The sequence below is a fragment of the Sinohyriopsis cumingii genome, chromosome 17 (assembly GCF_028554795.1).
Source record: "Sinohyriopsis cumingii isolate HCF-2022 chromosome 17, ASM2855479v2, whole genome shotgun sequence".
NCBI lineage: Eukaryota > Metazoa > Mollusca > Bivalvia > Unionida > Unionidae > Sinohyriopsis > Sinohyriopsis cumingii.
The window spans coordinates 71679769-71696122 of record NC_142977.1 but is presented as its reverse complement, the minus strand read 5'-3'; the positions used below and the strand labels follow the sequence as shown (position 1 = coordinate 71696122).

Genomic DNA, 16354 nt, shown 5'->3' with positions numbered 1-16354 from the left:
TTCTGCATTGAGAACATATGATGTAAGCATCATTACAATTATTATTTATGAACGCAGTTCAGATAATCTACATACTGATTTATATGCAGAGCTTTGCTAAGAGTTTTACATACAAATACATAAAAGAGGAAGATAAGAAGAGGAGTCGAATACAACAACGAAGCAGCAACCGTGATATATTCCGCAGCAGTTTAGCTGTTTCGGTTAAATATCCATCTTTTACGCAGACCATTTCTTCTTTCATATCCGCTTTCACTTTGTCACATATTTATACAGTGTAGTGTGCTCCAACTAGGAATAGGCAAAAGGTCTTTTCAGTGGGACTTTTGATCACAATAATGTTCATGGCTGTCATTACGCTCATTTCAATCAAAATATTCTTTTTTTTCATCTTCGCAAGTGAACACTAGTTTATGCAGTACGTATATTTGTTTTTTGAGATCCGAGTTAAAAAAAAACAACATAATGTATGGCTTGCAAAAATCTGCTACTGTATTCGCATACCCTACAGGTTCTTTGTAAACCCCACCCCCGCCAATTTTAAAAATGAAAAGCATCAATGATATAACAATGTACAAAACTTAGTTATTTTATTCAATGATTTACAATTTCTAACCTGACTACTTCCAATGGGTCGTAAACACTGTTGAATTATTGGCGTTTCAAACGGAAGCTCCCGATGCAAACAAGCGAACACACTGCTCGCTGTCTATATCTGGTTTGTAGGATAGTCTATTTCATTAAAGAAGAAAAATGATTTAGGGGGAAGATGACTATTGTTTTGAGGGAAAAAGATAAAGGATGTAGTGGGCAGGGAAGCAAGAGGAAGAAGAGAAGGAACATGTCACACATCTAGTTTCTGTAACTGTCTCTTATACCTATAAAAGTAATTTCAGGACCTTAATATGCCAATAACAACATATAAGCCCTGTTCTGTTTTTCTTACTCTGTGTATCAAATATATTTTTTTACCTTGCACTAGCCTTGTGATACCATTTATTAAACAAAAATTTGTGTTCTATATATAGTTATTTAAGAATAAATGTAAATGAAGAAAGTCTCTTAAATGCTTTATGCATATTTTTCATATCAATTAATTAATTTAGACTTCACACCTTTTTAAAGAGAGAAATTGTCTGTTTTGGTAGAGGATATATGTCACTTTGCTCTACTATTTGAGTCCAGTATGAAACTTGTCATATTCCTCATCGATACTGACTGCATCTGCATTTTTAAAATGTTCTGATACTTGGTGTTTTATGTCTTCTCATTTGTTTTTAATTTTTATTATTTAACATGCTAAAACTACCATGAAAAATGTAGTAACAAGTTAGCCAAACAATTAAACTGTTTAAAGAAAAATATTTTTTAGCCAAACAATTAAAATGTTTAAAGAAAAATATTTTCCTTTCCTAAAGTCACCCATTGGTAATGGTAATGACATCATGCCTTATGACTGAGAACATAAAAACACACAATGTATACAGAGTAACATTCTGATTTATACAATCTGTAATATAGTTTTGGTGATAAACAAAATAAAACATTAAAAAAATGTAAACTATGCTATGGTAGTTAAGTAAATAATATAACATGATCATATTTTGGATGATTTCATTGCAGCATCCAACCCAAAATCAGCATTCACTGGAATAAAGTGAAAGTATTTCTCTGAACGGTTTAATATGGAAAACAACGTAAATTTAGTTTTGGCAAACTTTACATTTGCTGCTGGATCTCTTTATTTTATTCTAAAGTTTCTTGTACTCAGAATTATTTGTATTCACTGTAATTCAGTCTAGATGACTAGTACATATATAAATGGATTTGTAATCAGTCTAGATGACTAGTACATATATAAATGGATTTGTCAGACTTTGCATTTAGTACGTTTTCAATGAGCAAGTCCATAATCAACACTCACACTGATTTTAAGTCAATGCTTTAGATTTGTTTTATCTGTAATGGCTTGTGAGCATGTTAATACAACAAGCATCGATGTATTTGTAGAAATCTTGAATGATGCCCATTTGAGTAACTTGAGTGATATAAAAAATTATGGATTTAACCATAAAAATACTAGCATGTGGATATATCTTGAAAGTATCTGAGATGAATTCAGTTATTTCAGGTTTTATGGTCATAGGTCATTATAATGATTTTTAGCTCTAGTTGTCCAGTGGCCTAAATAGTTAGAGCATCTGCCTCAGATGCAGGATGTTGTGGGTTCGAACCCTGGCCAAGTCATACCAGACTTACAAAAATGGTACTAGCAACTGCATTGCTTGGCATCCAACATTAAGAAGTTAGGACTGGTCGGCCTGGTGTCAGATAATGTTACTGGGTGGGACATGGTGCTACATATCTGTGTCATGATGCCCCAACGTTAGACATCACTATAAACTGTCACATTGCTGATATTCTAGCACCATAACTGGAGAATTGTTAAAAATCCAAATCACACTCTAGTTGTCATTGACTGAGAAGAGCTTATGGCATTGTCATTTGTCTGACATCTGTCTTAAAATGTCCATTAGTATGCCATCATAAGTCTCTTATTGCTACTCCTAAGAAACTACTTGGAGGATTGCCAAGAAACTTGACACATACATTTGTTGCATTAGGACTGGTGGGTCATAAATGAAAAGGGTGCTGCTCAGACATCAGTTATAGCTGCCACATCTTATGATATTTTGTCTAGTTGGTCCCAGATGAAAATGGTGCTGTTTGACATTCAGTATGGTGACTAATGTCATTTGGAAAATCATGTTATTGCTTTTCTTCCTGAACAGAGAGTCATATTGGCATGGATTTATGATGTCCTGTTGGTTCTCAGTAAAATAGTGCCACTTGGACATCAAATATGCCCACCACAGTGGCCATCTTGAACAGTTTTTATTGCTACTCCACTTGAATGGATGGTCATATCAATATGGGATTTTCACTAAAACTTTTTCTGATGCTTCATTGGACTATCACTGAAATGGTACCAATCAGATATCCAGTATGGCCACCATGGCAGCCATCTTGAAAATCTTATAGCTAATATTGGCATGGAGTTTTCACCAGAAGACTTCTTATCATTCTCTGTTTGGTTCTTAATTATAGGTGGTCCACCTGAATGGATGGTCAAATCAACATGGGGTTTTCACTATAGGACTTCCAGTGATGCATAGATGGTTGTAAATGAATATGGTGTCTGTCTGACATCCAGTATGGACACCAGAGCAGCCATCTTGAAAATCTTTTTATAGCTACCAACCCAGAACAGTTAGTTATATTGGCATTGTTTTCTTTTACCAGAAAACTTGTTCTCATGTTTAGGTGGTTGAAAATGAAACTGGTGCCTCTTGAACATCTGTTATGAACAATGACCAGCTTGAAAATCTTGTTATTGTTACTCCATCAGAATGGATCTTGTTTTTGCTAATCTTCCTAAATTAAAAGTCATATTGACATAGGTTTTGTGCTGAATGAAAATGGTGCTGATCTGACCTAAATCTTAACTGACACAATGAACATTTTGAAAATCTTGTTACTGATTCCCTGGTGGGATGGTTATGCAGTATCAGCATGGGGTTTTCACCAAATCCTTCTAATGTTACCTAGTTTGTTGTAAATGAAAACAGTGCAGGTCTTACATTCAGTATGGCTGCCACAGTGGGTAATTTGACAATCTTATTTGTTCACTAAAAGTATATCAGAGCTAGTTCTACTATTCAGCAGGTACAGTGTAGAAATGACCTTAGTTTGAATTATGAAAATTATTTTTGGACAGTGAAGTCCCTTTAAGAAATTTTTGTGAACAAGTTAACTCAAACATATTAGAAAATAGTTTTGTTACAAGATTTGTTTTATTATAATTTCTTAAGACAGTTGATATATTCAGGAGTAAAAGGAGGAAAGAAATGGTGTCACTGGAAATGCCTGCAAAGTCCATTTGGCCAGTGGAACATCAGTCCCTTAGAAGCACTTTTAGTTTTTAAAAAAACAAATATAATCCTCATATTTGTACATATATTTAAATTTAGATTGTGAAACAATCTGTCTTAAGTAAAACACTGGATGCGTCAAGGAAAATTAAACATAACTATTAACATCTTGTGGTATCACAAGTTGCCTAAACTATTGAATTATTTTTTCATGTAATTTCCAGGTTTCATTCTGTGTGATTGAATAAAATATTCTTTTTCATACATTTCCTGGGTATTGTTTTGCCCTAATTAGAAAAAATGTAACTCAGATTTACTTGTATAAGTAAGGATTAATTACAAGATGCATGTTGTATGCAGAAAATAATAGCTGAACTGAATGATCCCTGTATTCTTCATCTTCAGACTGCCTACTGAATGGTTGATATGTTCTTTATCTTCAGACTGTCTAATGAATGGTCCCTATGTTCTTTATCTTCAGACTGCCTACTGAATGGTCCATATGTTCTTTTTCTTCAGACTTCCTACTGAATGGTCCCTATGTTCTTTATCTTCAGAATGCCTACTGAATGGTCCATATGTTCTTTTTCTTCAGTCTTCCTACTGAATGGTTGATATGTTCTTGATATTAAGACTTCCTACTGAACAATTCCCATAGTCTGTAACTCATTAATTGTTAAACTAGACTTAAGGCATGATCATGAGATTTTTACTTTTATTTACCTTCCATAAGTTATTTTATTTATTGTAAAAATAAAAATAAAAAAGGGTTAAAGATATAAGTGTAAGAACTTTTATATTAGTTATAACAGTCTTAGAGCAAGATTAACATATCTTAAATATTTGTGAGATATTTCACCTCTTTGTGAGACATCACAGATATAATAGCTCTACTTTATAATGTACATTTATGTATTTATTAATGAAAACTAATTGGCTGTTAAAATGAAATCTTTGTCGTGTAGGTTTCCTACAGATTTCTTGTTTCATTTGAACTCATTTGCTATAGTTTCTCATGAAAAACCACCAATACATGTAGAAGACATTATAGTCATTTCCAAAAATTGAATTAGTAAAATACACACATTGTCATTGAAGTTGTTATGTCTTTGAAATTATTTGGGTTTTCTTGGAGTTTTAATGCTTGGAGTCACATCAGTTATAATCATGCCTCTCTAAAAAAAATTGTCAGCTAGTTGGGAACCCATAACTGATAATGGACACATTTTCAGAGTTAATTATTTCTTCAATGGGTGGGTGGGGGGAGGGAGGGATAAGGGTAAAAGGAAAACCTTGTCATTGTCCACAGACTGAGAATGTCCCTTTGCCAGGATCATTTGAAGTTCTAGATGGCTTCCTGCTTCTTCTTTTTAGAGCTTAAGCATTGGGGGCCTTTTACATGTTTATTTTTCTTCTTCAGATAGTATATATAAATGGTTCAGATCAAGTACATGTGGGGCAAGAGAATCTCCAGAAACTTCCTACCCATGTCTTAATGTTTGAGAAATGTTTATGGGATCACTACTGGGAGTCTTAAAATCTAGATTCTTCTAGGCCTTAAGATGCAAATCTGAGAAATGGCAGACCAGTCAAACCAGCGGACATTTGCTGAGAGAGCAGAAATCTGGTTAAAGGTGCAAAAGCAGCCACTACAACAGCAACACAGACAACAGCACCCAGTAGAACAGCAACATCATGAACAACAACATGATAAGAAACCACAAGAACAACAGTTGTCAGAGAGTGATCAAATGAAGATGATGACCTTGGCTGAGCAAGCAGAACTCTGGTACAAAATGAAATGTAGTCAGCAACAGCCACAGCAAAAGCATGATCAGCAGTATTCACAAGAACAAAAACAGAAACAACAACAACAAAAAGTGCAGCAGGCAATCCAGCAAGAACAGCAGCCACTTCAACAAAATAATCAGCATGAGCACAAGAGTCTCCAGACATCAGGCCTGACTGGACGAGTCCCAATCCAGCCACCAGGCCTGACTGGACAAGGCCCTATTCAGACGTCAGGACTGACTGGACCAGGCCCTATCCAGACACCAGGTCTGACTAGACAAGGACATATTCAGACACCAGGCCTGACTGGACAAGACCCAATCCAGACACCAGGACTGACTGGACAAGGCCCTATCCAGACACCAGGCCTGACTGGACAAGGCCCTATCCAGACACCAGGCCTGACTGGACAAGACCCTATCCAGACACCAGGCCTGACTGGACAAGGCCCTATCCAGACACCAGGCCTGACTGGACCAGGCCCTATCCAGACACCAGGTCTGACTAGACAAGGCCCTGTCTCAGCAAATAAAGTCTCACTCAGTCAGCATCCTGATGCACATGGTCAAGTCAGACTTTCAGCACAGATGAGTCCTACACAAGCCTATTCAAAAGAACATGTTCAACAACATCCACAGCAACATACAGGTGTGGATAAAAAACAGCCCATACATGACTCACCACAAAGTATTCAGGATTCAGATGCAATGTCCCTGTCACCGTCTATTCCACATTTGCAAAAGAGAGCCAAGCTTAGTGAGACATCATCAACAGATGATACAAGGAATACAATGGAGGCCTCAGAGAAACAGGGCTTTATCGATGAAAGTCATGCAGGGTAAGTTCATGTTTGAAAGAATAGGGTCACATAATAAGTTCAGATTTGTAATCAATAAATGGTAGGTTTTGGTTACTGGTCAGTGTTGTGTTGCATGAATGTTCCATGGTTAAGTATTAGTGTAATTAAAAAAGTTGACAAGCTTGATCAAAAACTAGTTTGACTTTTATGGACATAAAATAGAGGTGCAAAAGCATTTGATATATGATGATTAGCTTATTGTTGCACAATTTCAGCAATGATTTTGATGTTGTACTCAGGTTTAAAAAAAAAATATAACTCCATTTAGACAATTATAGATTGTGGATTTTCATTATTGATTATCACATTAATTCTGGTATGTAGGCTGATAATTGTTTGAAAAACTAGATGCAGTAATATTTTGAGCATGGAATAGTTTACATTGACACCAGTAAACTATTGGAACTGAATGACAGATGCATCATTGGAAACGGTTGTTTCCAGGTCCATCTAAGGTATTTACAAAAGCCTAAGCTGCTCAGACAAGGAAATCAGTAAACAGCTGCTATTTCAGTCATTTATCTCTTCAGATTTCCTGGTCTGATTGGTTATTTTTTCAAACACCATAATTAATTGATTCAGCCAGCCAAGATTTAAACCCTGAACAGATATAAATGACCAAGGCATAGGACAGTGAGATTGCTCAGGCAATGGTCATGCTACCGGGTGAAGTGGGCAACTAAGTCGCCTAAAAAAATGTAAATGTAAACTTCGCCTTCTTCTGTTAGGAAAGCAAAAACGACTTCACCCTCTGATGTTTTTAGAGGTACATTGACCTCTATACCTTTTGAGATACCCCTTCGCCTTAGCCAGGTTAGTTCTAGTGTTGTAGCGAATGGTATTCATCAAGCCATCATTAGCTAGGCCTAGTTTTGATATCATTTATGCTGACAAACCAACTCTTGCACAGTCACAGGCATGTGAATATATATGTATATATATATGATGAGTTTCTTGCTTCATGTCCACTTCTCCTTGTTGTGTCCAAAGGGAGAAGTCACTTCTACCTAAAATTCAAGGCTAGCTGGACCCTTAATTTGCTGCCTATTCTTTTTCAACTTTGGCTAAATTTGGTTTGCAGTTTAACTCTAAAAATTAAATTTCAGTTGATATAAATCTTTTGCTTTATGTTAGGATTGACCTAGTTCCTTGCTTACAGTGCCTTAGCACTTTGCTTACAGTGTCTTAGCACTTTGCTTACAGTGTCTTAGCACTTTGCTTACAGTGTCTTAGCACAATTCTTGCAGTGTTGTGTTCCATGGTTAAGTAGTAGTATAATTAATTGGTGTTCTGTTTAGTGCCTTAGTGATATGCTTGGTGTCTTAGAGCCTATCTTGCGGTGTCTTAGTGCCTATCTTGTGGTGTCTTAGTGCCCAGCTTACAGAGTCTTAATGCCTTGTTTGCAGTGCCTTACTTGCCATGATTTAGTGCTCAGCTTACAGTGTCTTAATGCCTTGTTTGCAGTGCCTTACTTGCCATGATTTAGTGCCCAGCTTACAGTGTCTTAATGCCTTGTTTGCAGTGCCTTACTTGCCATGATTTAGTGCCCAGCTTACAGTGTCTTAATGCCTTGTTTGCAGTGCCTTACTTGCCATGATTTAGTGCCCAGCTTACAGTGTCTTAATGCCTTGTTTGCAGTGCCTTACTTGCCATGATTTAGTGCCCAGCTTACAGTGTCTTAATGCCTTGTTTGCAGTGCCTTACTTGCCATGATTTAGTGCCCAGCTTACAGTGTCTTAATGCCTTGTTTGCAGTGCCTTACTTGCCATGATTTAGTGCCCAGCTTACAGTGTCTTAATGCCTTGTTTGCAGTGCCTTACTTGCCATGATTTAGTGCCCAGCTTACAGTGTCTTAATGCCTTGTTTGCAGTGCCTTACTTGCCATGATTTAGTGCCCAGCTTACAGTGTCTTAATGCCTTGTTTGCAGTGCCTTACTTGCCATGATTTAGTGCCCAGCTTACACTGTCTTAATGCCTTCTTTGCAGTACCTTACTTGCCATGATTTAGTGCCCAGTTTACAGTGTCTACTTTGAAAATCTTATGTCAACAGTATCAGAGATGGTTTCAACACTTAGCTGTCAAAATGAAGATATGGTATTTTGTTAATTCCTGGAAGATTTGTTTGACTATGGAGTATCACTTCCTTGGAGGGACTCTTGTTCATCTGCTGACTGACCACATATTTTGTTCCCAATCAAGCTATTTTAAAAATAATGAAACCTCAGAAGTTCTAGTTTTGACAACATGCAGCTTAGGAAAGTATAAGTCTGTTCATGAACGGACACGTGCTTTTAAAATGGATAGATCGATTCATCTGACTGCCACTGTTAAAAATGTTTTACTAAATTTTTTATGAGAATTAAATAATACTTTTTGAATTTATTGTTTCATGTTTTAAGAGCAAATGTCCAACTGCAAACACATGATTTGAGAGACCAAGATGGAAGAAGAAAGGGAGGACGAGTCCGTACTTGGAAAAAGAAGAAAGAGCAATCAGTATCTTTTCTTCATAACCTAAGATGTGGCCAAATTATTGAACTGGATGTTTCAGAAATGGAGGATCTCTGTTGTTGGGAGAAGATAAAAGGGAAAGGGTCATTTGGAACCGTTTATGAAGGTACATCAATACAAATTTACAAACTTTTCATTGATCCTAATTTAGAATTGTTGTCCTGATACTTTATTCACTGAAACAGACATTCATAATATCTAGAAAAAATCCATGTTTACCATCATGGTAGCACAGTTGGTAGAAAGTTAGACTTGTAATCCAAGGGTTTGGGGTTTGATAACTATCCAGGCCATGACCTGGGTTGGCTGCCATGGTTTGCTCCTGGAAAAGGCAGTTAACTCCAATTACTGCCACATGATATAACCAATGTTGGAAGTGAGATTTAAAAATCCCCAAGTCCATTACTGTTGCTAATTCACATTTTGATTTAGCACAGTTGATATTATGATACTTAATAAACAAATTGCATGTTTTTTATGTGACACATACATGTTTATAATATTGTGTTATAACATTATACAAAATAAACACGAAGTCTTCTTCATTGAAACATTTGTATAATTTGTCATATTATTGATAAAATTGCACATTTGTTATCATTTTCTAAGAAATAATTTTGAAACTCCCGACACAATTTGTGATGATTTTGTTTGACAAATTTCATATAAAATGAATACTTATAACAGGTAATTTGTATATTATATATAAATGAAAATAAGTCAAGTCCACTTGCATACAACTTAAGAGTCTGATCTGCTGACATGTAAAGCACTGGTAGATCATGTCTATGCTGTTTGCTGTACTGATTGCTTTTAACAGAGATCGAGATCTACTGGTGCATTGTGTAATAATTGTAGTTACATCATTTGATAAATAAAGGGAAGATTTCCATTGGTCAGAACATAATCATGTGATCAGACCCAGTTGCATTTATTTCTGTATAAGCTGTACGGAGAAATATTTTATACTAACTTCTATAAACAGAGACATATGCAAAGCTACAAATGTAAGTACTGAACTACATGCCTTAAAATGAAATAAAAATGGTGGGTTTATTTTTTTATTTAAAAAATTAAACAAAATTGATTTGGCAGAATCAAATAACACACTTTGCTGTTTTTCTGAATATAAATAAATCTTTCTTTGACTAGATTTGAAAAAGAAAAGCTGTGAAACTCAAAATCTGCTAAGAACAACAGGGCTACAGCACTTTCTCTGCAGCTTGTTACAGATGAATTTAGAACTGTAGGTAAATGCATATAGCAATTGGAAGGAGGGGAGTTCAAAGTTTAACATTATAACAAATGGATTCACAGTCCTACAATTTAAGACACTGACCTTGATAGTTATGATGTTGGGTGGGTGGGAGATCCCCCATCATAACTGTCAGTGTTGATGTCTTGCACTGTTTGACTATTGGACCCCCATCACTATAACCATTTACTGATAGTCTTAATTTCATTTGTAAGTGTAAGCCTCTGTTGGTAGCATAAACTGTTCATCAACACCAAATAAGACTTAAAGACTCAAAAATCAGTTACTCATGTGTCTAAACAACAACGATTTGGCCAAGTTACAATGAACTCATGATAACATCAAAATCCAAGAGTCATTCATCTTTCAAACAAAACAACACATCTTTTGCTTTGAATATTGAACTTTTACTCAGATCACATGTGCCAATTTAGATAGAAGATTAAAACATGCTGTGGAATCATTCCAGGAATGTTTTAACCTTGGATCACCTACTATTGGTATAATTATTTTGTCTTATATTGACATAGCTATTACATTGCAGATGGAAAATCAACTGTTCTATAAATAGCTATATACAGACGCCTCAACAAGAGTTCATACGCTTAAACAGGCTCTAAAACTGATTGGAAATATCTTTCAAAACAACAAAATAACAATAAAAAATAAACAAAATTCAAAATAATTGCAATTATAAGAGTTTAACATTATATTTTTCTGAGTTTATCATGGTATAAACTGTCAGTTGTCGACTCACACAACTTATATAACGCACTTTCGGCATTATTTGCAGTGTGAGTTGGCAACTGCCAGTTTATACCATGATAAACTCAGAAAAAACAACATTAAACTCTTAAATGCCTGTGCAGTTCGCTTTTGGATTCAAATTATAAGCGAGTATGAATGGTTTCTTATGTAATATTGCCTCATCAGTGTTAGTGTCAGCATCATTGCATTTAAATAGTTTTCTCTAGTCTTGGCCTGCCCAGACTATGTACCTGCATAGAGAGTTTGTAGCTTGCATGCTTCTTTTCATTATTTAGTCAGTGCTTATAGTGCCATCTGATACTCCAAATCTGGGACATCTTTTTTTGTTTCACTTCCTTTATTTATTCAGGCCCTTGTTTGACTTTCCATTCCATAGAATACAAGTTGAAATGGGCTGAGTGTCGACCCAGGCTGGATTTGTTCCAGCCTTTTGATACAAATCTGTCTCAAGCTTTGCATTCTCATTTGAAATACCATTGTATGCACAAATGTCATTTCATAGGCATATTGACTACACTATATAAATGACAGCATTATATTGCTGCATTTATGAAGCACACCTTGAGTTATGGCCCTTGTTTCATTTGTTTTGCTGCCATTGAACCTCTAAGCCACACAAAGCAACTTATTTTTTGTGAGTTATTAAATGAGTCCAGATTTGTGTGATATATGAAATTTCCTTTAAGAGAATAATGGCATGAGAAGAGAATAGTATCCAATTTGATATTTAATTTTTCACATGTTGTTTACCTGTCAATGATTTGTATGCAGTACTAGGATGCCATAATATAATATCATTTTCATTTGATCACTGTCATTGCACAAGTATTTCCAGATGTAAATGGTGCAAGGAGCATATTTAATCATATTAAGCTGGTCATTTTTATTTGAATAGTTTACTATAAATAAAGATCGTGTAGGTGGACTAAAAGTACAAAGTTATTTTGAATACCAGTCACATCTACTGGAAATAAATTAGGTTTGTGTTCCTAGTAATCACATGCACAGAAATATACATATGGACATATGCTGACAAGTAGTCATGTCTTGGTAGTTATGTGAAGATCAGTAGTTACTGAATTCACAAGAAGCTTAAGGTGCAACATCTTCACTAGCCAAGGTTACAATATGTTAACCTATCTACATCTTGGTGGATTGATCATATATTTCAATGCTTTGTTCTAGTGACATCTATTGGATTTCATCTGTTGCCTCCCTTAGTATGCAATGCTAACTAATCAGCAGCATATAAAAGCAGTGCATTGGACATCGGCTGAAAACATCGAATGTATGACTATGTACCAGAGAGAAGCCATTACAGGTGTATTTGAGGCAAAGGATGCATTTGTGCAAATGATGGATCAGCAGTGAAAAATTTCTTATTTATGATTTCATTTCAGTTGCATGCTCCCCATGCTACCATATCCATTGAAATTCATAGACCTGAAGCATTGAAATATCTGATCAATCTGCCAAGGAAGAGATAGGTTAGCATATTGGAACCTTGGTTAGCGAATACGAAGGTACGAAGAGTGAACAATTGCAATATTATTCAGCATGTCTTTATGTATCACAAATCAGTAAACTTTAAAGAAAAGTTGTTTTTTTATATCTAAACTCAGTCACATTTCAAGTCAGTAAAATTGGTAAATAAAAAGCCCAGGAAACTCCCCAACCTTGTTTCAATTTAATGTTCATTTTTGCAGCAAAGATAGATACTGAAGAAGAGATTGGAAGGTATGTGATTAAGAAAATTGAGGTTGCAGAATATGATGAACTTCGCAGGAAGTCCTATGAAAGAGTAAGTAATAATGTTTTCATAGAGAGATTATGCAATGGCCTGTTGTCATTGATCCAGTTATCACTATAACCCTTAAACTATTGGATGGATCGTATGTGGACTCGTCTCAAAGTCTACTAGGTTCTGAATTTAAAAAAGTACCTCTCGAACATCCAGTATATCCTCCACCATGCATCTGGAAAATCTTGTTATTGCTTCTCCTGAGTGGATGGTCATATTGAAGTGGAGTTTTCATTAAAGACTTTTTTTTATATCAAGTTATAATGTCCAGTATGACCCAAATAAAAATGTACCAGTCTGACGTCCAGCATGGCTGCCATGGTGGTGATGTTGAAAATCTTATTATTGTACCTCATAACACTGGCTGAATGCAAGGTAGCTTGTCAGAAACAAAATCAGTTTTTAGCAACAAGTTTGACAATTATTCTTTGTATTCTGTCTGGAGTCACTTTTAAATGAAAAGAGCTTTAGGAAAGGAGAATTATTATTAGTAACTTGAGGATTAGTACATCTTGGTTTAACTGTGTATACTTTAATTTACCCAAATAGTCAGACTTTCCAATTTTACCAGACACCATATTTTTAGAATTAGTCACAAGTTTAATAGTACATACAATTTTAGGTCATTGCAAGTGTTTTCTTAAGCTGACAAATTTTAAAAAATTCAAGTTGAACATAAACTTAAGAAATGTTTTCCTTGTAATGTTGATGGAATAGTCATCCATCTAGCTGTGAAACTACTTGATTACTCCAATTAACATGTGGTTTAACTGAAGGTGTTGTTAATAGGTAGCAGTCAAAACAGCTGACATGCTCCACAATTTGTGATAAAGCAGATTCCTATTCAGACTGAGGTACAAGCTTATTAAAGGTACCGGTAATGATGAGGGCAAAAAACAACCATTCATCTTGCGACAGTTGACAGAATTAATTATTGAATCACTTTGATGACTGTAAAATCAATGGCCATAAACATTACATTGAGCTGGCATGTGATTGCAGGCTTCTTTTACCACTGGAGAGTGTACAGAGGGAGACAACAGATTAGTGATGCTCATTAATTCCTATTCACACAAAAGTGGATTAGCTTGACATGTGATACAAAGTGAACAAAAGTGGGTTTTCATTTATTTTGGAGAAAATGGTTGACATGTCTGATATGAGTTTGACAAGTCATTGTAATCACAGTTTATTCAGTACCCCAAGGTAACCACATTCAGGATGCAGTTGGTCTGGTCTTCATGCTGTATAAACAGTTCAGTTAATGGTGTTCTGCAAATAAATCCCTGAACCAGTCTAAGTGATTTGGCTTCACATTTAGGATAATGATGCCACACTTTGATTTTGAGTGTCAAGATTGGCTCCAGCATTTTTGAACAAATCTGTTATCTTCCAGATTTCAGAGGTAAGATAATATGAATTGATGTCCATTAATTCAGTGATACATTATGAAATAATGTTGATGTTAGAACTTGGTCACATTCATAGACCATTGAGACTTACCACCAATGGCAATACATGCACATAAAAATGAGACTGTATAGTTGTAGAAACAGAGTGAAAAACAAAGTAGAAATACAACCAGCATCCTTATTTATTAAAGAAAATCAAAACATTATAATGAAAGTGTTTATTATTGGCATGTTAGGATATAATGCAGCCTGGTTTACCTTCCTTGACATTTGACTTGGCAGGCTCATGGATACATTGTCATAGCATTAAAGATATTAATTTTCTCAACTATTTGAGAAAATTTATAATTTTCATTAATACTCACACTTTTTGGATGGAGTGAAAATTAATTATTTTTCAGTGTCTGGATATTTGGGTTGGTGATGGTATTCATGTCAGTAAGGTTACTGCAACCTAATTTGTAGTAGTTCAATATTGCCTTTAAATTGTATCTTGTCTTGTTTTTTTTACGTATTTTTAAAAAATCAGAAGTTACCAAATGGGAAGGTGAGTGTATTTAACTGTAAGAGATCAATCATGAAAACAGTTACATATAAGAAAAGTTGTTATAGTACAGTTGACCAATTAAATGTACAAGGTATATTTGTATTCTGTTATAGTTCTATACAAAAATGCTATAGCCGCTTTTCAACTTTATTTACTTTTTATTTTAAAGGAAATACATCATGGAAGAATACTTCATCCACACATTATCCCCATTATAGCCCGTGCTGAAGACATCTCAAGGCTTGCAGGGTGAGTTATCTTTTATTGGATAAGATTGTTTCTTTATTGGCTATTAAACACATGTGCACATATTGTTCCTTCAGCATTGGCTATTAAACATGTATGCATACTGTTCCTTCAGACTAGGTATTAAATCTGTATGCATACTGTTCCTTCAGACTGGGTATTAAATCTGTATGCATACTGTTCCTTCAGACTGGGTATTAAATCTGTATGCATACTGTTCGTTCAGACTGGGTATTAAATCTGTATGCATACTGTTCCTTCAGACTGGGTATTAAATCTGTATGCATACTGTTCCTTCATAATTGAGTATTAAACATGTATGCATACTGTTTCTTCAGATCAGGTATTAAACATTTACACATACATTTCATTTATTAGTTTTATTATTGCATTAATCTGATCTTTTTCCCAGATATGTGACCTTTTCAAATAAACTATTGATTGCAGCATACATATCCAATAAACTTAACACTAGGGGTGAAACGATTCATCGATATATCAGTGCATCAGTACATTTGCTGTAATGATACACATCGATACAAGAGATGGAAAATTGATACAAAACGATACTTACTGTATGTTATTTTAGTCTTCAGCAGTCATAAATAATTATTTTATTAGTTTGCCTTGGTAATTTTTAAAAACAACTGCTCCTGTGGCCTAGTGGTTAGAGCGTCAGTCTCGGAAGCAGGAGGTCATGGGTTTGAACCCCAGCTGAGTCATACCAAAGACTTACAAAAATGGTACTAACAGCTGCCTCACTTGTTCCTCAGCATTAAGAGGTTAGTGTTAGGACTGGTCAGCCTGGTGTCAGGATAATGTGACTGGGTGAGACATCATACTACATGCCTGCGGCATGATGCCACACTGCAGACATCGTAGTGATATGACTGAACAATTATTAAAGCTACGTTAAAAATCCTAATCACACACAAAGACACATTCTTTAAAAGTAGAATTCATCTGAAACAGAATGTGCAGTCACATGCACTCAATTAAAGACTATTGAGAATATTTGCTGCACTATCTACAAATTAATACAAAGCGATAAGGTTCATAATCTGCCCCCCCCCCACCATTCCATGCTGATTATCATAACCCAGCAGCATGTTCAGCAATAGAGAAACTGCACAAAGGTCAATAATTGATATGTAAAGTACTAAAACAGAGATGCTGTCAGGGTGTGTGATTGTGTGAATCTTTACAGATTTGTATGAATTCACAAACTTGG

The 16354-nt window shown here is 35.3% G+C and overlaps 1 protein-coding gene across 1 annotated transcript in view; it reads left to right on the top strand.

The window, feature by feature from the left end:
• The first annotated feature begins 269 nt into the window (after positions 1-269).
• LOC149779215 (uncharacterized) overlaps positions 270-16354 on the top strand; it is a 76434-nt gene continuing 60349 nt past the window's right edge. Inside the window, exons 1-5 of the mRNA XM_089939784.1 lie at positions 270-418; positions 5353-6561; positions 8983-9200; positions 12824-12918; positions 15047-15126. Coding sequence (XP_089795910.1) covers positions 5510-6561; positions 8983-9200; positions 12824-12918; positions 15047-15126 — 1445 coding nt within the window. The 5' untranslated portion in view covers positions 270-418; positions 5353-5509. The remainder of the gene's footprint in view (positions 419-5352; positions 6562-8982; positions 9201-12823; positions 12919-15046; positions 15127-16354) is intronic.